Raw genomic sequence first — 26,117 nt, 5'->3', positions numbered from 1 at the left:
AAAACCAAACGCGGACCTAACCCTCATGCCTCATGCAAACATCTAAAACTACAAAGCTTTTGGAAGGAACCGTAGGAAATCCTCACGACCTGACATTAGGCAAAGAGTTCGTGGATTGACACCAAAGATGCGATCCATTGATGGAAAAGAACCAATGAATTGGACTTCATCAAAATTTAGAACTTTTGCTTCAAGACACTTTTAAGAGAAAGAAGACAGACTCCAGGCTGGGAGAGAAAACATTTGCAAATCACACATCCCACAAAGGACTGATATCCAGAATACATAAAGAACGTATACAACTCAGCAATAAGAAAACAAAACAGTCCAGTTAACTGTCAGCAAAAGAAATGAGCAGACAGTTCAGCAAAGAGGGTGTGAGGATGGCAGCCGGGGCAATCGTGTGTCATTGGCAATCAGAGAAAGGCAAACTGAAGCCAGGAGCAGACCCATGTCCGGCTGCTCACATGCCGGTCGGGACACTGGTGCTGGCGAGGGTGTGGCTACCTGGCACTGTGTTCTGCTGGCAGGGACACAGGTGAATAGATGAGCACGCCATGTCCGTCTGCAGGGGCAGCATCTGGGCAGCGAGGAGCCGTGGACGCCCAACACTCCCGCCACGTGACTGCGTCCCAGGGACCTCCTGCGTGCAAGAGGGGCCCAGATCGGGAGGACCCTCACGGTGCGATTCCTTCCTGCGGCCCATTCCTGAGGAGCCACCCCCGGGGTGCTGGGGACAGAGCAGCACGGCTGTGAGTGGCCACGTAAGCCGCTGCGTGTCCTGATTGTGGTCTTGAATGCGTGAGTCCATGTGTGGATAAAATTCATAGAACTGTATACCATAAACGGTTTACTGATAATTCAAAAAGTACAGGAAACGGTGGTGTTCCATTTTTCAGAACAGATGGGACAATCTGCAGTGTCCCTCAGTTGCTACTTTCTGTTGGTTTGCATCGTGGAAAAGGGTTTCCATCTCTGACCTCCACTGTTTTGAGACCTGTTGTATTCCTGTGGCCAGGTGCGTCAGATGTCAGTGGTCAGTGTCAGGGTCCCTGGAGCCAGTGTCTGACTCCTGCAGACTGCTGGGCCGTGCTGACTGGGTCCTCGTCCTGGAAACATGGGCCTCAGCCTGGCCCTTAGGGGCCTGGGCCTCCGCTACACCATCTGGGAACCCCGGGACAGTGGGGATATGTGCGTTCTCCACATGGTTCTCGAGGAGCAGATACTGAAAGGACTGTCGTCTCTGCATTCTCAGAGGGTCTGACAGCCCAGTGGCGATGCCCACGGTGAGGCCTACAGCCTGGGCAGGTGGGCGCGAAGGTCATGCAGAGCTGCCCCAGGGCGAGGATGGCACCTGAGAAGCAGGGGTGGGCACTGCGTCCCCCTCGTCGTGGCCTGTCCATTTTGGGGCCACACTTCCCCTTCGGGTGGCCCGACTCAGCCCCACATAGGGCACACGTGAGAGCTGGTTTGCGTTCTGGAGGTGGGTGCTGGGAGGGGTTGTCCCAGGGCCCTGGTGGTGCTGGGAGGTGGCCTGGTGGCTGTTTCTCTTGCAGAGGGCGGAGTGCCGGCATGCAGGGCTTGCAGTGTCATCCTCTAGCCTCTTGGTAACTCTGGTGACCCCCCTGGTACCTGCAGTGCACAGGCTGAGGGGCTTCTTGGACACAGCAGAGGGGTGCCCAGAGACAGCGGAGGTCCTGTGTCCAGCTGGAAGGATGGCTTCTCTGGCTGTGCGGGAAGTGGGTGAACCCCCAGTGGCCCCGTCTCAGCCCTTGGGGCATCTCCCCAGGTGCCTGGTGGGCTCTGGAACCCAGGGCACGATGCTCGGAGCCGGCTAAGAGACGAACGGCCTCCGGAGTGGAGCCTGGATCCATCCTTCTCGGCACTGCCCCACCCGGGGCCATTCCAAGAGGAACCGTGGCTGGATGAGGAGGGTGGGAGCGGTTCGTGTGGAGCCCAGTACTGGGAGGCTGCCCATTGGTCTAGCTGGGGCGGTGGAGGCGATGGTGGTTGTGGTCTCGGTGTGGAGGGGCGTTTGCCCAGTGGCCAGTGCTGCCCTGTGCTGTGTGGCCCATTCCCACCTGGGGTGAGCTGGGAGCTGGCTCTCGGGGAGGAAACCCCGACCCATAGTGTTGGCCATGTCTCAGGTGTAAGTACTCCCAACACACTCTCCACTGCCTGTGGGTGGGCATTGGCCCAGTATGCCCTGGTTCAGGCCTGCGGGGGCAGCCGCTGTGTCTCAGGTGTAAGCACTCCCAACACAGCACTCTCCACTGCCTGTGGGTGGGTATTGGCCCCAGATGCTCTGGTTCAGGCCTGCGGGGGCAGCCGCTGTGGGCATGGCCTTGGAGGACTGAGGCCCACCACCATGGCAGGGGGAGAGGGGTGGTGGCGACCAGGTGGGTGCCCTGGGTCTTGGTTGTGTGCTGGGGCTGGAAGGGTGTTAGGGGCTGGGTATCACCTTATGTTTACATGAACTAGAGCACACCCTTGTTGTCATGGTTGTACCCAACAAACAGTAAGAGGCAAACCCAGGGTGTCCATGTCCCTAGGATGCTCCAGCCTGCTCAGGGGCCACGAGTCTGATGACTGGCAGCCCTGTGTACAGGGGCAAGAGGAGGCCTCGGGGTGGGCCTTCCGGGGCTGGTCCCTGTCCTGGCCAGTCTGTGGACTGCAGGTGCCACAGAGGCCACTGCACTGCCTGGCTTCCCCGGAGAGGGACTTGGCTTCTAGCAGTCAGAGCGGGGCGCTCCCAAAGGGTGGGGCCTGGCTGACGAGCCACAGCACAGCTTCCTGGGCAGAGAAGGAGCCTCTGTGCTTAATGCAACAGAAAAACAGCAGCACACATTTGCGTGAATGAATACAACTGAAGCCATTTAGAAGTGGAGAAAATGAAGATGATCCCTTTCATTTAATCACACGCGTGTACAGCCGTGTGACTGGCAGGGTCCCCAGCGTGATCCCGGCGTCGTTCTAAGTCAGCTCAGGCAGACCCCTCCATGGAGGGCAGTGTGGTCCCCGCAGACGGCGGGGACAGTGTGTCTGCCCGAGCAGGGAGACGCCGGAGTCCGCCACACCTCTGCTGCTGGCGCTGCCTCTGCCTGCAGATGACCTGAGCGGGAGGGACTCGCTGGCTGGGTGGGTGTGCAGCAGGCACATGCCCTGACCGTGTCTCTGTCCCCACAGACAGTACTACTGGTATGACGAGCGGGGGAAGAAGGTCAAGTGCACGGCCCCGCAGTACGTTGACTTCGTCATGAGCTCTGTGCAGAAGCTGGTGACGGATGAGGACGTGTTCCCCACAAAATACGGTTCGTCTCCCCCAGCACTGGGCGGTCATCCTCGCGGGGGTGCAGGGAGCATTCAGGACCAAACCGCTGTGCTGCGAGGGGCAGAGGCACGGAGGGCGGCAGCTGCACCACCCCAGCCCCTGCTTAGCATGGAGTCCCCTGGGCTGTGAGGTGAGGCCGGAGCCCTTGGGCAGGAGTCAGCCCAGTCAGGGCCGAGGGCCGTCTCCCTGGCCCTCTGGGCCATGCCACTGCTCTGGGCCCCTCTTGGTCTGTGCCGCTCACGCAGAGACCACCGTCCACCTTGTGCTGGTGGCTTGGGCTGGGGATCAGCTGCGGAGCCTGTGTCCAGATTTTGGTGGGATGTAGTAGGGCTCCACGCCACTCCCATGCTGCCAGAGGGACAGCAGGGGACAACAGGAGAAGCCTGTGCCACCATTGCCACCTCCATCCTGGCCCGAGAGAGGGCCCCAGGTGTCCATCAGGGAGACACGGGGGCCCAAGTGCCCAGTCACAGGCCCCTCCCTGAGGAGGTGGCCAGGATGGCCCAGCGAGCGCCCAGCCCTCAGGGCAGGTGCAGCCTCCGGAGCCTGAGCTCACAGGGAGGTCTCAGCAGCCCGGACCTGGGGTTGGCAAGTCCCTGTTGTGCCTGCTGGTGGGCAGAAGCTATTGCTGTTGGGACTTCGTAGCCCCGAGGGTGACAGGGTCAGGATGTGGGTGGCAGGGTCAGGATGTGGGTGGCAGGCACCAGACCCACCAGGATGGGTGCCAGGGGCCTGGCCTCTGTTGGGGCCAAGGGACATCTGCAGCTTGTGACACAGTGGCCTCCCCCAGGCAGAGAATTCCCCAGCTCCTTTGAGTCCCTGGTGAGGAAGATCTGCAGACACCTGTTCCACGTGCTGGCGCACATCTACTGGGCCCACTTCAAGGAGACGCTGGCCCTGGAGCTGCACGGACACTTGAACACACTCTACGTCCACTTCATCCTCTTTGCTCGGGAGTTCAACCTGCTGGACCCCAAAGAGACCGCCATCATGGACGACCTCACCGAGGTGCTATGCAGCGGGGCCGGCGGGGTCCACAGTGGGGGCAGCGGGGATGGGGCCGGCAGCGGGGGCCCGGGAGCACAGAACCACGTGAAGGAGAGATGAGCCACCCGGGCTGGACAGGGGCGCACGTGTGCAAAAAGACGGTGGTGTGTGTCCTCTCCTGCATCTGCGTGTGCACACATGTGCTTGGCACACGTGTGGTGAGGTCTGAGAGGGCCCCGGGCTGCGCTGGTGTGGGCTGCACAGACGCAGACAGCCCCGGCCATGTCCTGCGGCCCCCTGTTGGATGGATGCGTGCCGTTTGTAGAGAAGAGCCTTTGGGCCCGTTCGCTCGTTCAGCAGACACGCGTGGGACTGAAGCTTTGAGTTTTCTTCTGTGGGGTTTTCCTTTCTCTGGTCTCCGTGCAGCCCCTGCCCTCCCTCGGGTGCTGCTGGCCTCAAAGGAGGAACTTGGTGGGGGCGTCTCCCCCAGGAGGGTGTGATTTGCAGACTTGGGTCTCTGCTCTGCTTTGGGGGTGGGGCTTGCTTTCACAGAGACCCCTCCTTCCCTCTCACCCCCTCCTCTCCTGGCCTTGCCAGGAGTCTTGGCTGTTGGCAGCTCAGAGGTGGGGGAGGCCTGTGGTGTGGGGTGCCCTGCACCTGCTCCTGTCGCCCCTTCCTGCTGCCTCCTCCATGCCCAGGGAACGCCCATGGTGCAGTCCTCAGGCAAGGCCAGGACGGGGCTGAGGCCCTGCGTGGAGATGCTGCACCAGCAGAAGGCTGAGACCCGCTTACCTTAGTTCATCTGTTCACTCGTAATAAAAAGAATTCTCTCAGGTCAGAGCCTGTGTGCGTCTCAGCGTCTCGGTTCCCCGCCCCCCCAGCCCCCCCACACACACACACCGTGGGCAGCCTGGCCACTTCCTTGGTGGGCAGCCTCAGGAACAGGCACCTCGGAGGCTGCCCCGAGAGTGGGGGTCAGAGCAGACTCGCCCCTCACTGCCTGTGAGGGTCCACAGCCAGCCTGCAGGTGCCGTGGGGGAAGCACAAACCCCGTGTCACTCGCCCTCCCCAGCCACCTCAGCCACCTGCCTCTCCCCATGGTGGTGGCGGGGACCCTCAAATGTGGCTGCAGTCAGCTGGGAACATCTTCTTCGAAGGGGTCTGGGCCAGCCAGCCCGAAACAGTGGCTCTGCCGCAGGGGCCCTTCCTGGCCGGGACAGTGTGGCCCAGGGGCAAGCAGGTTTGTGTCCTCAGCCTGGGAGTGGGTAGGCACGTGCTGCAGGGAGAGGGGCCCTAAACTGAAGCCTGGGGCTTATCGGGACCTGAGTGGGCTGAGAAGTGGGAAGAGGGGGCTTCCCGGGTCAGGGCCTAGTTGGTACAGACCTCAGGACTGTGGGTCCCTGCCAGTGGCACCTGCTGCACAGTGACCTCGTGCAGCCCCCTGCCCCCTGCTTAGCTAGTGGGGCCTGTCCAGGTCATGGTGCTCCCCTGGCCTCGGGCTCAGCCTGCATGGTGCACCTGTGGCCAACAGGCCCGTTCTTGGCTTTCCCAGGGACCGAGCTGCAGGTCAGAGTCCCTTCCCCTGCCCTGTCTCTGCCTCCCACTTCAAGAACTGACAGCCTCTGGGTTTCTCAACATGGCTGGAGTCAGCTGGCGGCATCTCCTCCGACATCCACGCCCACCACCTCCCCGCGAGGGCCCACACTTGACTGTGACTCTGGGCCACACAGTGAGTCAGTGCCTGGAGCCAAACCCAGTTCCCAGAGGGAGGCCTGCTGGGCGCCACCTGCCCTTGTCCCCTGATGCTCTGTGTGGACCCCCCAGAGGGAGGCCTGCTGGGCGCCACCTGCCCTTGTCTCCCGATGCTCTGCGTGGACCCCCAGAGTGGAGGCCCCAGGACACCCACAGAACTTGACTGAAGGGGCTGAGTGTAGGAGCCTGAGGCAGGGACCAGCGCTGGCCTAGGCAGCAAGGAGGTCTCCCGGCAAGGGAGGGCAAGAACGGAGGCGGGTGGCCTGGTGGGGCTGCCCTCTCTGGCTAAGGCTCCTGGCTGGGGTGTGCACGGATCTCCTGGCTGAGGCCACAGGGAGCCAACCGGGCACACAGCCTGGGTCGCTGTATGCTGGCAAACCTGGGGCCTGGCTGCCGAGCGGAGGCCAGGAGGAAGATTGGACTGAGAGTGCTGCGGGGCACAGGGGCTGGGGACCGGCTCCACAGGGCCTGGAGGGGCTAGGAGGACACTGGGATTCCAGCTGGAGCCTCAGATGAAATGTGTGTGGAGCCTGCGGGACGGCCTTAGGAGGTGTCCAGGGCGCGCATTCATGCCGGTCTCCCTCTCAGGATGCAGCTGCAGGGTCCCCAGGGCACATGGGAGTTGCGGGCACAAGTCCCTTTGGGAAGGGTTCCTGGGATGAGGGCTGGCGCTGGGTGTTGGGGGCGCCTGCTGCTAGGCCACAGGCTGGTGGACCGTCCCGCTCCTGGCTGAGGGGACTGCTGTGCGCCGTCCTCCGCTGGGAAGGGTTCTCGCTGCAAGACCTGGAGTCCTGGCCAAGCCTCCCTGCCTCTGCCTCCATTTCCTTCTGTGAACAGGAGGCCTGTACACTGAGGGGGGTCTCAGTGGTGAGGGCTCAGCCCTCACCCCCCAGCTCCCCCAGTCTCTGAGGTCTCTGTTCTGAAAGGTAGAATGATGGTCCCCAAAAGAGATCCGTGTCCTAATCCTGAGAGACTGTCTCCTTAGGTAGCACAGGAGGATGGAAGTCGCAGATGGAATCGGGTTTCCGATCACTGACCTGGGGATGGGGAGGTTATCTGGATGGGCCCAGTGTTGTCGGGAGGGCCCAGGGCACTGAGCAGGAAGGCAGCGTGGGAAGGGCCTGAGTCAGCAGCGCAGGCAGCTCCTAGAAGCTGGGAAAGGAAGGAGCCCAGAAAGAAGCGCCCCTGCTGACTCGCCCAGTGAGGCCCGTTTGAGATAAGGTCGTTTTGCCTCCAGCCACGAAGTTCATGGCAACTGCAGCAACAGGAGATGAAGGCAGATTTTGGTTCGAGGCATGAGGCGCTGCTGTAGCAAACACCTAGGAAGGTGGAAGTGGCTTTGGAATCGGGCAGAGGCTGAAAGAATTTCGAGGGTGATAGAAAAAGCCTGTGATGTTGTTAAACAGGTGGTAGAAGGATGGAGGCAAGTGGGGCTCCAGGGGCTCGGAGGAACCGGCCTGGGCTTTGAGAAGAGTCACAGCTGCTGTGACCCACCCATCCTCAGACATGTGGGGTTAAAGGTGCAGGTGGGAGCTAGAGGGAAAGGAAGGAACGGGAGCCAGGGAGAGCCCTGTCGATGGGGGTAGAGGCACAGCTGTACTCTGTCCCGTTGCCATGTGTGGGCCGCACTCGCGGGCGGTCAGCCTGGCCCCCTTTCGCTGCTGAGGTCAGCCAAGTGAGGGAAGGACATTAGCAGAGGGGTGAGCACCCTGCCGTCGGGAATTCTCAGCTAAAGATGCTGATGTCAGGGGATTCACTGTCAGGAATGTGTGCTTGGAGTCACGGCCACACCAGGAGCTCCTGGAGGAGGGCGAGCCTGTGGCTGGTGGATGCTCCGGGTCACCCAAGCAGATGCTGAAAGCAGGGACAGCTGTGGGAGGTCTGCGGACGAGCCTCGGGGCTTACGGAGGAAAGCCCCGTGGAAACGACGTGCGGCTCTCACACCATCAGAGGCTTGGCTGGCTTGGACTGAGGCAGAGGGGATGTGAGGACAGGTTCTTGGGCCCCCAAAAATCAGCAGGCAGGAAGCAGACTAAACTGTTCAGCTGCAAACACTTGCCACATTTCATGCAAAGAGAGCGTGGCCCTGAGGGTGGAGGTGTCAGCACAGAGGCAGAGTCTGGACCCACAGAAGGAGTTCCCAGGCCTTGCCGGGACCCGAGGGAGTATGCCCAGCTCGATTTTGGATTTCTTGGGAGCAGCGACACAGGCACCTTGCAGCTTTCTCTGTATGTCACGCGTGTGTGTGTGTGTGTGTGTGTGTGTGTGTGTGTGTGCACGTATAAACGACTGGGTTTCACCGTCACCCAAACTGGAGCGCTCACTGCAGCCTCAGACTTCCCCCGCTTCAGCCTCATGAGCAGCCAGGACCACAGGTGCGAGCCACCATGCCTGGCTGGTTTTGAAATATTTTGTGGAGGTGAAGTTTCACTACCAAGGCTGGTCTTGAACCCCTGGGCCCCGGTGATCCCTTCTGCCTCAGCCTCCCAAAGTGCTGGACCAGCACACCCAGCCAGACTTTCCTTGAGAACAGGAGTGTCTGCGACTGGCATTCCGCGTCTGTTCTCCAGTTGTATTTTGGGAGCAGGTAACTGGTTTTCTAGCTTTTGGGGTCCACAGATGGAGCGGAAACTGCCCCTGGGTGGAAGGCCCAGAGTGTCACCCATACCTGATCGGGGTGGCTTAGAGGGTGCGACTTGGGACTTGTAAACTGATGAGCTGAACGTGAGGTTTGGGACGGGACTGGGTGCCGTGTTCGGTGGAGACTGTTGGGGCCGCGAGGGGAGGGATGCATTCGCACGTGGCATGGGTGTGAAGCAGGGGGAGCGGGAGGGTACTGTGGTCAGCCTAAGACATCCCTCACCACTGGCTGTGTCCACATCTAGTCCTGTGGAAGTGAACGTGCCCCCCGGCAGCAAAGGGGAATGAAAGCAGCAATGGGATTAAGGCAGTCAGCTGACCTTGAGAGGCAGAGGTGGTCTAGGCCCAGTGAGAGCACGCGGCCTTCATTGTGGAAGCTGGACGCAGGCTGGGGCGCGCAGGACACAGCTGTGAGGAGGCTCCACCCACGCTCCTGGCTGCGAAGGTGGAGACCCCACCGGTCTCCACTGGTCCCGGGATGCAGGTGGCCACAGGTCCTCCCCTGGAGCCTCCAGGAGGAGCACACCTTGATTCTAGACCAGGCAGACCCCCTTGAGTGAGACCTGCCCAGTCCTTGACTCTGGGACTGTGAGGTACTGGTGTTTTAAGCTTCTTAGTTTGCAATAACTTAACTATGGCGGTGATAGGAAACCACAGGAGACGATGCATCTACCTAACAGGCCAGGGTGTTCTTACAGGGTCCTAGGGGCAGGTGCACAGGAGGGCCCAACCCCCCGGCATGAGACCCACAGCGTAGTCTCCCAGGCCCGTCTGGCCACGAACATGGCTCCCCGGGTCGTGTTCCCTGCACGTCTGTCAGCCCTGCCCACTCTCCAGCAGGCCCCGCTGCCTGGAAGGTTGCGCTCTCTCTCCCTTCTGTTGCCGGCTGCCTCCTCTCTGGCTCTCTGTGGACCCCGACCCCTTGCCGTATCACACCGAGAGACCTGGGTTGGTGGCGGGGAGTTGAGGTGGGAGGGGGAGAAGTCACTGGAGCGAGTGGGGAGGCACTGGACTTAGGGCAGAGGGCCTGGGCACCACACCACTGGAGGGAGGGAGGAAGGCAGGACGGGGTGGCAGGGCCAGGCCACTTGTGGTGAGCTCCCTGGCAGGGGATGGGAGCAGGGCAGCTGGAACGTCCCACCCTGCAGCCGGCACACGGGCGTCGGCCTCCTCCTGCAAGCTCTGAGGCTTTGTAACACGAGGAGTCATTTCATCTTACAGCTTAGGAGGCCGGGGCTCTGCGCCTCTGCCCTCAGCGGACTGGGAACAGCCCAGCGCAGGCTCTCCACAGAGCAGAGCCAGGCCAGGACTGCTGTGTGCAGGGCCCCTCCCTGGAGCAGCCACCTTCTGCGTGCTGGGGCCACGTCCTGTGCGGGAGGCGTCAGACTCGTCCCCACCACCCACCTGTCATGCCATGGGTGGGCTCACCAGTAGGCTCGTTCAGCAGGGCCCCAGCTCGCAGGCCAGGCCGTGGCAGGCTCTGACCCCAGATGTGCCACCTGAGAACTGAGGACCAGGACTGCGAAGCCATCCTCTAGGTGGGCAGACCGACCACCACATCCTTTTTCAATCTCCATCTTAATTTCTTCATAGAAATGATGTGAGGACCGACTGGTGTAAAGCGAGACTAGTGTCTGCCACATCAGAAGTCCTGCCATATTTGTTTTCATTTTTTATAGAAATACCAGCAGATTCTGGCTTAGCTCGCTTTGGGTTCTGTTACTTAACAACCAAGAGAGCTTGGTGTCAGAAGTGGGACTACAGGACACAGCCCCTTCCTGAGCAGACTGGGGAGCTGGCAGGGTTCTTGACAGGCTGTTTCCTTTTGGGCCTCCGGTCATGTGCCTGAGAAGGCTGGCTTCTCACCGTGAATGTCGAGAGGAGGACCAGGAGTGTGTGTGTCAGCCACTCAGAGAAGCAGGTGCAGGACCACAGGTCAGGAAGGCTTCCGGTCTGGGGCCGGCAGCCTGTGACCCCACAGACCGTCCTTGCTTCGCTGAACTGTAGCAGCCAAATTCCTTTCCTCAGCCTGTTTCTTAAGGTAAAATGAGCCGGGAAACTGGATAATCCAGGGATTGGAATGGAGTCTAATTCCCTGGGCCCCTCCCAAGTGCCTTCTCTTTGGGGTACGCACCTCCTGTGAGCTCGCCACTTGGCAGTCCAGGATCAAACGGGATGGCTCAGCTTCCCTCCGTGTCCCGGGCTCTGAGTGGAGCCCCAAGCTAGCTAAGCCTGACAGACATGGTGACCCCCTGGCTCCCTCCAGAGAGATGGGTACAGGCACAGCTTGAAGTTCAGGGCAGTGGCTCTCACTTGGGGGTGATTCTGTCCCCTACCAGGAGACTCATGGCAATGTCTGGGAATGTTTTGTCACAGTGGAGGTGGGACAGCTACTAGCTTCTGTTGGACTGAGACCAGGGATGTGGCCCCCACCCCATCGTCATCCCACCGCAGCCGCCGTGTGCTTAGCACCTGCTCCAATGATAAACAGCTGGGTGCAGTCCGGCCATGCCCGAGTCCTTCACACGGGAGGGGAGTGTGCGTGGGCGTGCGCCTCCCAGGGCAGCTCTGTGGATGCCGCCGTCTGCCTGGACCCTCCTGAGGCCTGCTCCTGGCCGCCTCCAGGCTGCGGTGGACTCCCAGCCACTGGCCTCATACAGCATGGGCCTGGACTCGCCCTCCGGCTTCGGCGGCGGCAGAGGGGCAGCTGGGCCAGGGCGTCGTGCCCAGTGGAGCCCACGGCCCTGGCTGTCCTCTGTGGCAGGCATGCCTGGGACCATCCCCACTCTAGCTCCTGGGGCTGTGCTCAGCCTGGGCCCCTCACTCCCAAGGCTGGGTCATGGCACCCTGTCCGGCCTTTTCCCAAGTGAGGAGCGGGAAGGCGGCTCATTCTCCAGGAAAAGGCCCAGGCCTGGGGTGGCCCATGCAGGCCTTGTAGTGGCAGAGGTGCCATGTAAAGAGCACTCTGCCCCGGCCCTGGCCCTCAACGGGAGCCCGCCTCAGGCTGGGGCAGCCTCAGGGGATCGGAAGTGACCTCTGACCCTGGCTGCCCGGACCCTCGCCCTCTTCAGCTGGGCAGAGGGTAGCTGCGTTCACACTGGCGCAGCCCAGGGGCTGCAAGTGGGGAACAGGAAGCTGTCCCGGGCTGTCCCAGAGCCCTGCGCGCGCGCCCTGCCCGGAGGAAGACCTGCGTCGCTGTCTTTGCGGAAGGGATTTATTGTTCCGAGCTGCAGTCGCTCACAGTTACGACAGGGATACACTGTGGGGGCTCGCCCATTTCCGTGGCGCCTGCTGGAGTCCGCGCGTGTCTGAAGCACAAGAGGGGAAGGCGAGCAAGAGGCGTTGTGCTTCGTGTCCTCGATCTCCGTGGAGAGCCCCTTCCCGCCTGGGCCGCCTGGCGTTTGCTGTCCTAGGCGTTTGCTTTTGTTCTTACGTCTAGAAATCCCAGCCTGTGGCAGAGGTCTCATGTCAACAGAAGCGTTAAAATGTACACACGAGGTGGGTGGGAGGCAGGGCAGGCACTGAAGCAGACAGACTCCACGGCAGAGGCATGCATCAGACCCGCCGCCCCCCATGGCCGCTGCATCCGGGCTGTGCCCGCCTGGGAGGGCCGGGCACGTGGGCAGAAGGGAACGCAGAAGCTGGAGCTGGAGTGAAGCACGGCGGTGGGCACTGGGCAGGGGGGCCTGCAGCCCCCTCCAGGCCACACCCTGGGCCTCGCTCTGCACAGAACGCCCAGCGGAGGAGCGCCACCGACACTTTCTGTCCTTTTTTTTCAACTTTTTAAAATTTTAGTAAGAAAAGCCCCACGTGCCCCTGCCGTCCTGTGTGTGGGGAGGGCCAGCTGGGGGCCTTCCTCCTACCCCTTCATCCTTGGACACAAAACCAAGATCGCCCCAGCCTGGGTCTCGACAGAGGGGCGCTGGCGCTGCCGTCCGCTACGAGACGCTGCCCCTCTGCCCCGAGCCCCCACAGGTGGAGCTGTTTCTCCGCAGAGAAACGGAACCCATGACAGAGCGAACCGCACCATCTTAGATGTGTGTGTAGAAAGAACCGGGAGCAAGGGACTGAAACACAAAACCTGGCCCTGTCCCAGCGGCGCCCCCACCCCCACACCCTTTTCCAAAAACCACCAAGAAAAAAAAGTTTATAAAAATATCTTGCAGGAATTCTTTAAAGTTTACAGTAGCTCACCAGCTGCCCCACGCCCCACCAGCTCTGTCCTCAGAGGGCGCCCTGGCCCCAGACCCCACCCCGCCTGAGATGGGCAGACGGCAGGGGATGCGGCCGCCGCCCTTCCCTGAACAGAGGTGTAGAGAATCCATAAATTAAAACAGCAAATAAATAACACTGATCCCAGCCCAGCGACCTGGCCTGCTGGGAAGGCTCTGGCGCCCTAGGGTCTCTCTGTTTCCACCTCAGCCAGGGAGGAGTGCCAGAGCCCACAGCTGCCCCAGATGAGGCAAGGGAGGCGCAGGTGAGACGAGAGGGCGGGAGGCAGCCTGAGGAGGCCAAGACTACACGGAGGCGGAGGCGGCACGGCCAGGGAGGCGGGGCATGGGCCGCGAGGCGCGAGGAGGCCTCCAGGTGCGGCGTGGAGGCGGTGGACGGGGTGGATGGGGTCTGTTCCTGTGGCTACTTTGCCCACCGGGGGTCCCGGCCCCAGAAGGCCGCCAGGCAGGCTGTTCTTGCTGAGGGGTCAGGTGACCGGGAGTCCGGGTCGGCCGGGCTGGAGGAGGCTCCCCCGAGCCTGGCCCTCCTCCCACGGGCCGTGCGGAGCTGAGGCGAGGAGCTGCCGCGGGGTGGACAGGGCGCTGGGCTGGGCCTCGCTGCCTGGCAGCAACAGCAGGAGCGGAGGGAGGGCGGGTCCGCAGCAGCTGCCTTCGGTCACAGAGGATGGCCTCGTGGAGGTGACATGTTAACTTTTCGGGATAATTCCTGGTATCAGAGTGGAAACAAGCGACGCTGTCAGAGACAGGCAGAGACAGAGACAGGAGAGAGAAAAGACAGACAGAGACAGGAGAGAGGAGAGAGAGCGGGCGCGGGTGGCACAGCCCACAGGCCGGCCCCGGCGCCTCTTTCCTTTCCTCCCAGGCTCTGAGAACAGTCTGGATGGACGGGCGGCGCGGCCGCGGGTCCACTTGGGGCAGGACGGGCGGCGGGCGGCGAGGCAGCCGCTGTCAGTGCTGTGCTGGGGGGGGGAGGCTAGTGTGTCTAAGGCTGCTCGCGGCGGGCGGCGGGCAGGCCCGTGTTGGCCGTGTCCTTGCCCGTTGGGTACTCGGCGTCCCCTCCGGGGCCAGGGCCAGCGGCCGCGGAGTCACCGAGTGGGCCGTGGGCACTCCGCTTGGCGGGCGTGCTGGGGGCCTGGGCCGCCTGCCCGTTCTTCTCGTCTGAAAAAAGTTGTTTAATTACGTCAAAGAAGTTACTCAATGGGCTGCCTGGGTACACAGAACAGAGACAAAAAAAAAAAAAAAAAACAAAAGAAAAAAGAACAAAAAAGGGGGAGAGAAAGAGGAAGGGAGGGAAGGAGAGAGAAAGAGAACAAACAAACAAATGAACAAAGGGGCCTCGACGAGGGAGAGAACCCAGAGATGAGGCTGAGATGGGGCGGAGCGGAGCCGGCGGGCGGCAAGCGGGGTGGGCAGGTAGCAGCCGGCAGGGGCCCTGCACGCTGGGGGGCTGTGCGGTGGGGGAGCTGTGCGCCGTGGGGCCAGGAGCTTAGGACCCCAGTGCCTCCGAGCTGTTGCGCAGGACCCGGGGCTCCTTTGGCGAAGTGAGGCTCGGGGCAGGTGGTGAGACCCCTCCCTCCCTCCCCACCAAGGCCTGGCCCGGAAGGCCTTGCACCGCCCCCTTGCCTCCCCACCTCACAGCCGTGAGGGACAGCCCACCCCACTCCAGAGATGACAGCGTCAAGACAAGGGCCTGCTGGGAGCTCTGCAGCCTCGAAGGACCCTGGGGGCAGCTGCTGGCCCCACTGTGTGAGGCCCAGTGGAAGACAGGGAGAGGGCGTGCCCACCACACCTCCCCAGAGAGGCCTGAAGCCCGACTCCTGACCAGCTTGGACACAGTTCAGCAGCAGACAGACAGATGGACAGATGAGTGGACAGGCATGGAGGGGGTGGGTGTGGGAGGCAGGCTGGGGGTCTGGGGACAGGCAGCTAGAGTCATGTCCCGGGTCCCTGGGATGGGGGCAGTCCTGAGGACAGGGGCGGAAATGGGCAGCCCACCCTTCTTGGGGCCCTGCGCTCACTGCCCAGGTGTGCCAATGGAGGCACGTCAATCCCACTTCCTAAGCCTGACCACCACCTGAATCCTGAGCTCCCTGCCAGGCACAGCCTCCAGTGGACAGAGGGATGGGCACCTAGGCCACAGCCTGCACCACTGGGACCCTCACTGGCTTCAGGCCTTGGGAGCCCCTTCCTGGGCCTGCCCCGATCCTAGGACCTGGCAGAGGTGGGTCTGGCCAGGAGCCCCGCCTGGGCCCACTGTGGTAGGGGAGCGACCTGGGCTGCTCCCGGTAGCGGATGGGCCGGGACATCTGGGCTGCTGGTTGCCTATGTCTATCTTACACAGGGAAGCCGAGACAGCCGGGGCGGCGGGTTGGCCAGAGCGGGCTGAGGGTGAGCGGTGGAGTGGCAGGCGGAGGCGCCAGGTGAGCGTGGGGGATTCTTACCACATTTGGAAAGCCGCCCCGTCATCATTTCCATACAGTTAGTGGTGTCTGGAGCACAGAATGGAGAGAGGAGGGAGGGAGTGAGTGAAAGGCCGCCCCGCGCCTTCCGACTGGCTGGACGCCCACAGCCTCGATGGGGAGGGGGCAGAGCCAGGAGTGGGTGGGGCCCCGGAGGAAAGGGGGAGGGATTGGGTGGGGCCAGAGCCAGAGGGGGCGGGGCCTAGAAGGGGCAGTGCAGGGGGCAGGGCCTGGAGTGACGTGGGGCTGCGGGGGCGGGAAACAAGGCGGAGCCACCTGGGCAGCAGCAGGTCCTCCAGCAGCCTGAGCCTGAGCCTGGATATGGCTGGTGCCCTGGGTGGGCCTGGCAACCTCCCATGGGCTGACAACCCTGCCCTGGCCGTGGCCTGCGTCGGTCACTATGCATCCTCACTGTGCCACTCGGCAGCTCCAGGACCCTGTGGCTTCCAGCTGCCCCTCAACTCAAGGCGGGCACCCTCTTTCTCAACCCTCTCCCCTGCTGCTGGGCCTGGGGATGTTGGTGCTGCCAGGCCAGGACTGGGATGGGAGCAAGGCCCTGGGAGGAGCTGCTCCCTCGAGGCCCTCTCTGGCGCCTGCAGAGGGTGGACACATGCCCTGGTCTGCGTGTGCCTGCTCACTGGGGGCTCTGAGCCCCCCTCCTCGGCCGGGCTGGGGTCTCCAGGAGGGTGGGCAGTGCCTGAGGAGGCCCCCTGCTGGCTAGACACCTTCCACACGTCCTTGGAGCTGGGCTCACTGGACAAAAGCGTCCAATGTGCGGGGGGGGGGGGCAGGGCTGGGTGTAGCGAGATCATGGGGACAGGCTGGGCCCCTCAAGTCCAAAGGCAGACAGGTGGGGCCCAGAATAGGCCCCCGAGAGCCTCTGCAATGGGCTCCACTGAGGTCAGGGTCCAGGGCAGGAATGGAGAGGGGCTGGGAGTTGGCTCGGTGGGGAGTGGTATGTGCTGACAGGCAGGACCACACTTTGCAGGGCCAGGCTGGGGGAGCTCTGCCCACAGCCCACGAAGGAGCAGCCTGAGGCATCCCTGTGGCTGCTCAGGTGCAGGGACACCCTGGGCAGCACCCGGGGCCCATTTCTGCTTGCCCTCCTGGACAAGCCGGTCCGTCCCTGGCCTTGGTGGCTGCCCTGTCATTCCCTGGCCTTGGTTTCCCTTCCTAAGATGAAGGCTTTCAAGGCTCAGAGAGCCAGAAGCTGCTGCCGGCCGATGGCACAGCCTCCACTGTAGGGCAGAGCCACATTTATCTGCGGGGCTGAGCACCTGGAACCCTGCTCCTCCTTGCCCGCTGTGCCAGCCTGGCTCCCAAAATCAGGAGAAGGGGGCAACTCCTCCACCCACTGGGGCTTCGGCTAGGGCCAGGGCTGTTAGGGACCTCAGCCCCCAGCCCGCAGTGGGGTGAAGCACACTCTGGGGGGGGCTCCCACAGGTGATGGAATGAGGATGGAATGAGGATGACGGGGGCGGGGTGGGGGCCCTCTATGGCCTCCAGGACCCCACACGGAAAACACAGGAGGTGACCTAGCACGCCACAGAGCTGCAGAGATGCAGGCCAGGAGAGGGGCCCCCCAGGGTCCAGCCGGGTGCTCCCCCCACATGACGCCCAGCACTCCCACGCCACACCGCTGTTCAGAGGCGCGCCCACACACCCTTGCTGGCAGACCAGGCCCATGCATGTGCCCAGTGCTCCGCCCTGCCCCCACCACACGTGGGCCCAGGGGAGCGGGGGGAGCCCTCCCTGCAGGATGCCAAGTGGCATGGACCCTTGGGCTCCTGGCCCCTGGTGGTTCCAGGCTGGGGCGACCCTCCCCTGCACAAGCCCCTGAGGCTGTGGTGAAGCCCCAGCTCTGGCTGTGCTCAAGCCCCTCTGCCCTGCTGGAGGCATGGCCCTGGGCTGTCAGGAAGTATGGAGAGATGAGAAGTCACAGCCCATGAGGCAGCCCGCGGCCCGCCTAGGGTGCCATGGCGGGGAGCCTCGAGGACAGGGCCTTGTCACTGCTCTCCCAGGGCCTGTGCGGGCTGCCCTGTGTCTGGCTCCCTAGCAGATGGGCCGCCCGGGGCATGCTTGGCCTGTCCAGGGCCGAGACCTGTGGGTGGGCATGGAGGGCCCTGCTCAGGACCAGCCTGGCTCCGCCGAGGACCTGCCCGCAGCCCCTCCCCGCCCCAGCACAGGCCGGGCGCCTTACCTGCCAGCGTCAGAGGCTACTCTCGTAGCTGGTGGCCACCTTCTGGCCCTTAAGCCCAGCACCCCAGCTTAGTCCTGGCGCTGGTGGGGGGGGTTCTACAGTGGACAAGAGGCGCCTTTCAGTGTGGTGCGGCCGCGCCCTATGTCCCTGGCGTGCAGAGGCGAGGCGGGGGGTCCCGCCGGGCCGGGGGGGGGCCCTGCTCCCTGAGGGGTGCAGCCACAGCTTGGGGCAGGAAGGCGGGGGCATCCGTCAAGACGGGCCAGGAGGCTGCGCCAGGGCTCTCAGGCCTCCCGTCGGCGCAGCACCAGCTGGCCACGCCCCACTCGCAGGCTGCAGGTTGGCTGGAGCTGAGCCCGCCTCACCTGACAAGTGCTGGGCCGCGGGGGGGTCGTGTGTGCTCAGCAGCTGGGCCTGGATGGTCTCCACCACCCTCTTGAAGCGGCGGCTGGGGCCTAGGGGAGACAGGGGGTTACGCCCTGGACAGGCCTGGGCCCGGAGCCGCCCCGGGGGCGCCGCTCACCTGAGAGCAGGGTGAAGGTGACGGAGTAGATGCCGTTCTCCTTCTGTGCCTCCCCTCCCTCCGTATAGGTGATATCCACCTGGAACTTGACAGGCTTCTGGAACACGGCTGGCCCCCCCGTGGCCTTGTACTCGGCCCGGAAGCTCGTCTGGGAGATGACACTGTGGCTGAGGCTGGGGATCTGTGCAGAGGGAGCAGTGTGAGCTCGGCTGGCCTGGCAGGTCCCACCCTGGCTCTCTGGGGAGGCAGCCCTGGGGCGAGCCAGCCCCACCGCGCACACGTTGTGAGCGCCCAGGCACCTCTGCTTCCACATCTGAGGGGCACAGCGCGGGTGGAGACGGTCGGAGCAGGGAGAGGGCCGTTTCCAGCCCCCACCCTCCAAAGCTTTGGTCCCCTTAGCGGGGGCGGCTGAACCCCTGCCGTGGACTTTTCTCACGCGGCCACAGCGCAGGACGGCCAGGACCTCACAGAGGAGCCTTACGGGCAAAGATGGAGGTGAGAGGTGACCCTGCAGCCTGAGGTGGGGTCCGAGGTGGAGCTGAGTGGGAGGTGGGGAGTCTGGGAGCTGTCACTGAGAGGGAGGTGCCAGGGCAGGGCTGGGGCCGTGCCCTCCTGCTGGGGCTTCCTGGGACTCCCACCGCTTGCAGGACTTACGGTGCTGGGCACTGGCTGTGTGGGCTCCACAGTACCGAGGGGCAGCTGCAGGAAGCAGAACTCAGGGCCACCCAGCGCATGGGGCCCAGGCTGGCACACGGCCGCTTTACTGGGGCTGGCATGGGGAGGGGCTGAGGCCACCACTGAGTCTGAGGTTGGCTGTGGCAACCAGGGGCAGCATGAAGGGATGTGGTGAGGGAGGAGGCCCAAAGAAGTGAGCAGCCTGTGGGGACGGGGACGCTGAGGGTCCCCGAGGCCGGGGTCCAAGTGCAGCCTGAAGCCTGCCCAGCGCTGGGCTCTCCTGGCCCTGGAGCCTTCTGCAGGGGCTCCAAGCTGTCCCCACGGCGCTAAGGGAACCTCAGCTGCAGCCAGAGCAGCAGCGGCCTGAGTGCCTGGGGGCAGAGCGTCAGGTGGGGTGGAGGCCAGCCCCCAGCTAGAGCTGCCGCAGGGAGCCACAGCCTGATCTTGCCAAGATCCTGGGGCCTGGGCGTAGTGAGCACAGAGCAGGACAGCAGCCCTGGGGAGGCAGGCGGGGGGCGGCGGGGGAGGTGGGGGCAGCCCCTGTGATGCCTCGGCACTGGCTGCAGTACAGGGTGGGGCGGGGCCGACAAGGAAGGGGCCTCCTGATGGGACTGGGTGCTGGAGTCCTGGCAATGAAACTTCTCTATTTGAGGCTTGAGGGGCTTTTCTGCTCCTCCTAACCCAAAGATGCCCAGCAGAGACAAACGAAGCCCACCGAAGACCCTGAGCACGGTCACTCCATGGAGAGCCACCCGGCCTCCGAGGGCAGGGTGAGACCAGGGAAACCGAGATACCTGAGGCCTGGGGGTGAGAGCCCCACGGGTCCCTGGGGTCACGGCCTCACAAGGGCTTCTCCCTAAGTCTCATGGAAACGTCCCCCTCTGAGGCCCACCCAGCTGGAGCCTTCCTTCTGCCCCACGTGCCAGCTGCCCAGGCCCGCCCAGCACACACCTAGGGCTGCTGGGGACCAGTGAGCAAGGCCCTGACTCCCTCTACAGGCCAAGTGCCCCAGACGGGCAGGGACCCTCCCTCGGAAGGCTGGGCGGGAGACAGTGCCTGTCCAGTGAAGGCAGCCAGGCCGGCCCACAGCCGAGTGGACGTCCGTGCTGTGTGTGTGGACGTGTCCCGTCTAAGTGAGGAGCCTGATTCTCGGGGCTGGGCGGCGTGGGGTTGGGAGGGCTGCCCGCCTCCCCTGGCGCCCTGTGGCCTCACCGACAGGAAGGCGTGCACGATGTCAGCCTTGATGGAGCTCAGAGGTTTGTCTTTGATGACCACGAAGATCTGCTCCTCCTTCTCCAGGCTGATGAAGTTCCCAAACCAGGACTTCTTGGCCAGCCTGGGCAGCGGGAGACAGAGGCTGTGAGGACTGAGGCGTGGTGCTGTCCACACCCCTGCCTCCCTCGAACCTGGGGCTGGAACAGTGGAATCCTCAATTCCTGCGTGATGGACACGGCCGTCTCCGCAGAACCCACGGCCCTGACCCCAGCGCCCTAACCCTGGCCCGTATGCCCTGACCATCACCGTTAGCAACGCCAGCCCTAACCATAACCTTTATCCAAGCCCTAATGCCCTAACCCTGGCCCATGGCCCAGCCAGGTTCCATGGCCCTAACTGGCCCCTCTTGGTTCCCTAAGAGTTGTGTCCGGGCAGCACTCGCTGGAGCCCCCACTGGGAAGGAAAGGGGAGGGAGTGGGTGGCCCCTGCCCCTGCCCTTGCTTCTCCATTTCTGGCTGAGCCCTAGTCAGGTGCCCAGTGGCCTCCTGGCTGAGGTGCCCAGCCTGGAGCTGGGAAAACCAGGGAGCTGTATGCAGGCAGCGGCAGGACAGGTACAGCACAGACACCGGGAGCTGCGTGCCCTCCCACCAGACAGGGCGGCCTCAGCACCCCTGGGGCTGCCCTCCTGTGTTTAGCACGTGTGGCCATGTGGCTTCCCTGTGGCTCCAGCCTGGCAGGGCCGGTCCCTACCCTGTAGAGGACAGATCGCTTCCAGACCTCTGAGGCTGGCTGGGGAAGGGTGGTTCAGGGCTTGCCACAGCCACGCAGACCCTGGCTCCCAGATGCCACCACGGTGGGAGGTCCCCACCCCGGGCTAGGGCAGTGCTGCTAACCTCATGACTGGCAGGCCTGACTGACATCACTTCCTCTGCTGGACTCAGGGCCCAGTGACAACGGCTGGCACCACCCACCTGCCCAGCCCGCCTAGCTGCCCCACACCCCTCCCTACCCCTGGCCCGGCTGCCGACCTGCCACTCGCTCCCAAGTCTGGGAATGTCCCTCCACAGGTGAGCCCTCCTCACCAAGGCCCCTGTGAGAGGTGGCTCAAGTTGGGCTCCTGAAGTCACCTGTGCCACCCACCCCAGGAGCAGGCGGGGCCTGCAACTCGCTTCCAACAGGAGAGCGGGGAGGCGCTGCTGTCTTGCTGGCAGGCTCACCCCAACGTGCAGAGGCCCTCTGCTCTCCAGCTCGAGGGCACCCAAACCCTACCCACCAGCGAGGGAGCCAGGAAGCCCAGTCGTGAGGACCACGGCCAGGGGCGCCTCTAGCACAGCCCCTGAGACTCTCAGGCAGAGCGCACGGGGTGGCTGTTCGCGGTGGTGGCTCGCGCTGCCGGCGTCCCATGCGGCTGCTGCCTGGAGGTGGAACCAGGTGCACCGAGAGGCAGAGGCAGGGACCGGGAGGAGGCGCCAGCAGGGCTGGGGCTCAGTGGTGCCCTCTCCCGACTGATTCTGAGGCCCCTCCCAGCGGCCTCTCAACTCCCCTTTCCCTTGCCCATTCCTGGAGGTGCCTCGTTGGCCACTGTGGCCGTCCCTGTGAGGCCCAGGAATCTTCCTAGACGAGCACGGGGACCGGGCCCAGCCATCGCTCAGCCCCTCGGTGCCGCCCCAGTGTCCTGCTGGTCTTGCTGGCTGGCTGTTGTGGGTGCAAAGCTCCGAGGGCCAGCTCTGGCCCTGACCTTACCCCCTCCCCCTATGCCAGGACCTGGAGCCAGGAAGCGCCCGGGGCAGCCAGGCAGTTCGGAAGTACAGACGGGTTTCGGCATGGTCAACGTTCTGCCCGACGAAGAGACAGGAAAGATGGCACAAACGTGACTCTCTGCTTTGAGGCCCGGGGGTGCAGCATTTGGCAAAACTAGTCCCATGTGTGAAAGACGCTGGAGGGCCCAGGGAGGCCAGGCCGATGAGGGGTGAGGGGCCTGTGCTGTGACTCCAGCACCCACGTGGTGGACAGTGCACAGCCTGGCCGGACGCTAGTCTGGGTGTTGCTGCCAAGCGATTTTTAGATGAGACGAACTTAAATCAGTCGCCTGTTGAGTCTGGCGGGGGACCCTTCCTCACAGGGTGGTGCATCCACCAGGTTCGGTCTTCCTAGAGAAAGAACGCCCCTCGAGGCTGCAACCTGGAAACTGCCTGGGCTTCCAGCCAGGGCTTCAGACTCAAGGACATCAGCCCTGAGTGTCCAGCCTGCAGCCCTGCATGTCCCAAACCACCGCAGGTGCCCCTTTCTGAAGCCACTGCCTCCCTTGCACACACAGCCCCTTGGTTCTGTTCCTCTGAGGTGCCCGGTTGACATGGGGCTGGCGGCAGCTGGGGCTGGGGGTTGTCTCAGGTCCCCAGCAAGCGAGTCGTCACCAAAGACGGTCTGTGGGAGGCGTCCGTGCCGGGCCCTCGGGAGGGGTCAGGGCCTCCAGGCCGTCTCAGGATGGGGGAGGGGAGAAGCGCAGGCAGCTGCAGTGGCGTCAAAGCCCCCTTCTCTGAGGGAGATAATTATGAGTCTGTTCATGAAAGCTTTTGGTGGCAGCAGAAATGGCAACGTCAGGGCCTAGGCAGAGGGTTCCCAAGTCTGCTGAGCCCTGTGCCTGTGGGCTTGCGATGATGCCTACACACCTCCGACCCAGGCACCCGGCTGGAGGGGCCACCTGACCGGCGCAGAAAGGCCACTGGGGCAGGATCCTGGCACAGACTGCAGATGCCGCTCCTGGGGCTTAGCACTGAGCAGTTTCCACGGGGGCCCCTGGTTTAAAGCCAGCAGTAGGATGAAGGTTCTTCTCTTACTCAGTCCACAGTTGCCCACACCTTGTTTCCCGGGGTCTCCTGTGAAGTGACTCGGGCCTGGCCACCGCTCTCTGCAGCTGCCTGGCCTGGGGTCATGCTGCAGGCTCCTATGTGCACGCCAGCAGTTGCCTGGTCACGGAGACACTGCCCAGTGACTGAGGCCGTTTTGGAGGAGAAGGAGAGGGCCTGGGCACTGGGAAGGGGTCTCTCTGGGGACATCTTTGCCTGGACGTCGGTCACAGCGGCCCCCAGGGCATCGCAGCACCTGGGTGCTGTAGAGTCTGCAGTGGCACCTCTCACAGCTCAGAAAGGCGGCGGGGCTGGGCCTCAGCTTGGCGGCTCTGCTCTGCCCCTGCACACGTGTTCCCACCAGGCCTGCTGCCCCAGGGCTGCCTCTTTCTTCCTAACACAGGCTGCTTTCTCTGTGAGACCGGACCGACCCTGAGTCTCTGCCCTTGGTGAGCTCAGGACCTCGGGAGACTCTGCCCAGCGCACCCCCCGCTCGCCTCCAGCCAACCCCAGGCTCTCCTGAGGCCTGAAGCTTCTCAACAGAGCTGGGGCCTCCTCCCCTGGCTGGCCTTCCCCTCACTGCTGGGTATTCGAAGTTCAGAGACTCAGTGGCCGAGATGGGCCTGCCCGCAGTGGGAGATGGAGCCAGGTGGAGGAGCCCCCGTCGGCCACAGGGGAAGGGTTCCGTGCCCCTCACCCGGTCAGCCCAGTGTCAGGTACCAGGAGGCCTCCAGCAGGGGCCACTTACTCTGGAGACGACTCTGGGGTCAGGTTGGACATCTCCTCTGGCGTCGGAACTGTGCACATGGGATGAACAGGAGGGAAGGCCTGGTGACCACTCCATCCTTCCCCTGCCCCGGCCACCTTGCGCCGAGGTCAGGGTCATCAGGAGTCCACCCCCGCACACTGGGACAGTCCCCCAGGGGCACAGTCCCGGCCCAGCTCCCGGCCACCTTAGAGGCTCCACTGGCCATGGTGCCCCGGGGCTAAGGGGGAGCTGTCCCCGCCTCTGGTGCTGAAGTCGGCTGTGCCTTCTCCAGCAGCACTGGCTGGCCCTTGGTGCCCACACATGGGGCCTCCTGACTGGCAGTGCCCCCTTGGTGGCCAGCTCTCCTTGCTGTGTGCCTGGCCCCAGGACACGGAGTGGGTAGACTCGGGAACACAATGTCTGGAGGGGGTGCCAGCCTGTGCAGCAGGTACGACACAGGCTGCGGCTGGACGCTTTCGGGACAGTGAGCCATGGGCAGGCCCAAGCCGCCCGTGCAGCTGCAGGCCCTGTGGACTGGTCTGGCACTGCTGGGGGGCCTCCCCGGGGCGGCCTCCGCTCTCTCCCAGCCCTGCTCTGGCACCTCCGGGCGGACACTCACCTTGCAGTTTCCGGCGGTGGAAGCGGGGTGAGCCCAGAAAGCTGTTCTTGATGGAGTTGAGCCGTGCCCTCCAGGGCACCCCTCCGACGCTGGGGCTGGACGGTGGCGTGGGGTTGGGCGTGCCGGCCGGGCTCTCCTTTGGCGTGTGGACAGGCGTCCCCTTGGGGGTGGGGAGGGGACTGCCCCTTGGTGAGGGGTGAGGGGTCACCTGTATGATGGGGACAGATTTGGTGTTTGGTTCAATCCCAGTGGGTGGGGGCCGGGGGGGCACCCGCAGGGCAGGCGGGCCCAGGGGTGGTGCCAGCTGGGGACAAAGGCCGGCGGCCGGAGACCGGGCCGGGGTGCTGGCCGGGAAGGGGTTGGACTTGGTGCCCTGCAGAGGCTTGTCGGTCAGCTTGGCCTTGCACGGCAAGGTCTGGGTCTTGGGGTCGGGCCGCGGGGCGGCCTGCGGAGGGAGGACGTATCCGGGCCTCGAGGCGCTCCCACAAGCTTCGGGCTCCGTGGAGGTGGTCAGGGGGCGGGCCACGAAGGGCAGCTCATGGGGCGGTGGGGGCAGGACAAGCTTCCTAATAGGCTACAGGGAGGCGCAGGGAGCGAGCGGGGCGGGGGCAGCCGCGCGGCACGTGCACCCCAGTCCCCCACAGGCACATAGCACAGGAGGACCAGAAAGAAGCGGGCGGGAGCGGGAGGGTGGGGAGGCAGGCAGGGAGGCAGGCAGGCAGGGGCAGGGGGGTTCGCCACAAAAGAAAACAAGTGACACACAAGAAAACAAACAAAACAAAACAAAAAACAAAAGAGCGTGCAGTTAGCAGAGCAGCCCGCGCCGCAGAGCAGCAGCCGCCACAGGAGCTCGGGCGTGGGGGGTGCCTGGGGCTGCTTCCCAGGGTCCGCGGAGGCCTGCCCCCCCCGGCACACGCTGACTGGCAGGGTTGGGGCCTGTGAGGATCCGGGCTGTGTGGGGGCGGGGGATCACTCACCCGGGGGCTGCTGAGTGGGCTGGTGGAAAGGCCTGAGGAGGCACCGCTGATGGACCGAGACCTGGAGGTCACAAGGTACAGGGCCACAGCTCAGCCAGGGGGCAGCGGAGCAGCAGGCACTGGGCTCTGCTCCCCCCAGGTAAACCCTCCAGGTAAACCCTCCAGGAGGCCTGGAGCCCGGGCCAAGAGCCTCGAGGCCCTGGGTCCTGCTGCACACCCTGCCAATTCCAGGAGGGCCCAGGGCGCCTGGCTGTGCCCAGCCCCACAGGGGCCCCCATCAGAGCCCACGTGTGGGGGCCACCCCATGCCAGCAGCCCAGGCACAGCACAGAATGTGGCATCAGACGGCCGCAGCAAGGGACCATCCAGCGTGGGGGTGGACAGAGGGACGAGGGGACAGACGGGCCTTCCTGTGAGCTTCCTGTATCCAGCCCCTTCTGCTCCAGGCCTCATGCTGGCTCCAGCCTCCCATGCCCCTGCTGCCAAGTTCCTCCCCTCCCCCGACAGCTGAGCTCTCCCAGGGTCTGCAGCCTGGTCCTCCACGTCCCTAGATGCCCGTGAGGGATGCCTGGGTCAGCGGCCAGCCCTCCCTGTTCACAACCAGGAGGGCCTGGGCAGGGCCAGGCTGGGGCGGCTGCTGGCAGGGACGGTGTGGCCTTGTCCCACCACTGCCCTACTCGGCCTGACACCTGACAGCAGAAGGGAGGCCCTGGCCCGGTGTGCCCGGCTGAGACTCCGGTGTGCGGCCGCCACCCCCATGCAGGGACCAGGACGGCCGTGTGTCGCTCCACCACACTGCACGGACGAGCCGGCGCCCACACGCCCGGACAGTGGCAGTTGCCATCCTTGGAGGAAGGAAGTGCAGGGAGGGGCCGAGGCAGCCGCCGAAGAGAAGAGGACAGAGAAGAGTAAAAGCC

At 64.0% G+C, this 26,117-nt stretch overlaps 2 protein-coding genes across 2 annotated transcripts in view; one reads left to right on the top strand and one right to left on the bottom strand.

The window, feature by feature from the left end:
- Positions 1 to 3,169: 3,169 nt before the first annotated feature.
- LOC105549366 (MOB kinase activator 2-like) lies at positions 3,170 to 5,158 on the top strand (the record flags this gene model as incomplete). The annotated part of the gene is made up of 2 exons (XM_011993870.1): positions 3,170 to 3,311; positions 4,122 to 5,158. Coding segments are annotated over 2 exons (459 nt in total), but the record flags the coding sequence as incomplete, so codon positions are not given.
- Positions 5,159 to 13,924: 8,766 nt separating this feature from the next.
- BRSK2 (BR serine/threonine kinase 2) overlaps positions 13,925 to 26,117 on the bottom strand; it is an 88,964-nt gene continuing 76,771 nt past the window's right edge. The window contains 8 exon segments of the mRNA XM_011993869.1: positions 13,925 to 14,100; positions 15,384 to 15,431; positions 17,964 to 18,053; positions 18,122 to 18,302; positions 20,009 to 20,132; positions 23,606 to 23,654; positions 24,225 to 24,432; positions 25,202 to 25,262. Coding sequence (XP_011849259.1) covers positions 13,925 to 14,100; positions 15,384 to 15,431; positions 17,964 to 18,053; positions 18,122 to 18,302; positions 20,009 to 20,132; positions 23,606 to 23,654; positions 24,225 to 24,432; positions 25,202 to 25,262 — 937 coding nt within the window.

The sequence above is a fragment of the Mandrillus leucophaeus genome, unplaced genomic scaffold (assembly GCF_000951045.1).
Source record: "Mandrillus leucophaeus isolate KB7577 unplaced genomic scaffold, Mleu.le_1.0 Scaffold435, whole genome shotgun sequence".
Taxonomy (NCBI): domain Eukaryota; kingdom Metazoa; phylum Chordata; class Mammalia; order Primates; family Cercopithecidae; genus Mandrillus; species Mandrillus leucophaeus.
Note: the sequence above shows the minus strand (reverse complement) of the source record. Positions and strands in the feature narration are given on the sequence as shown.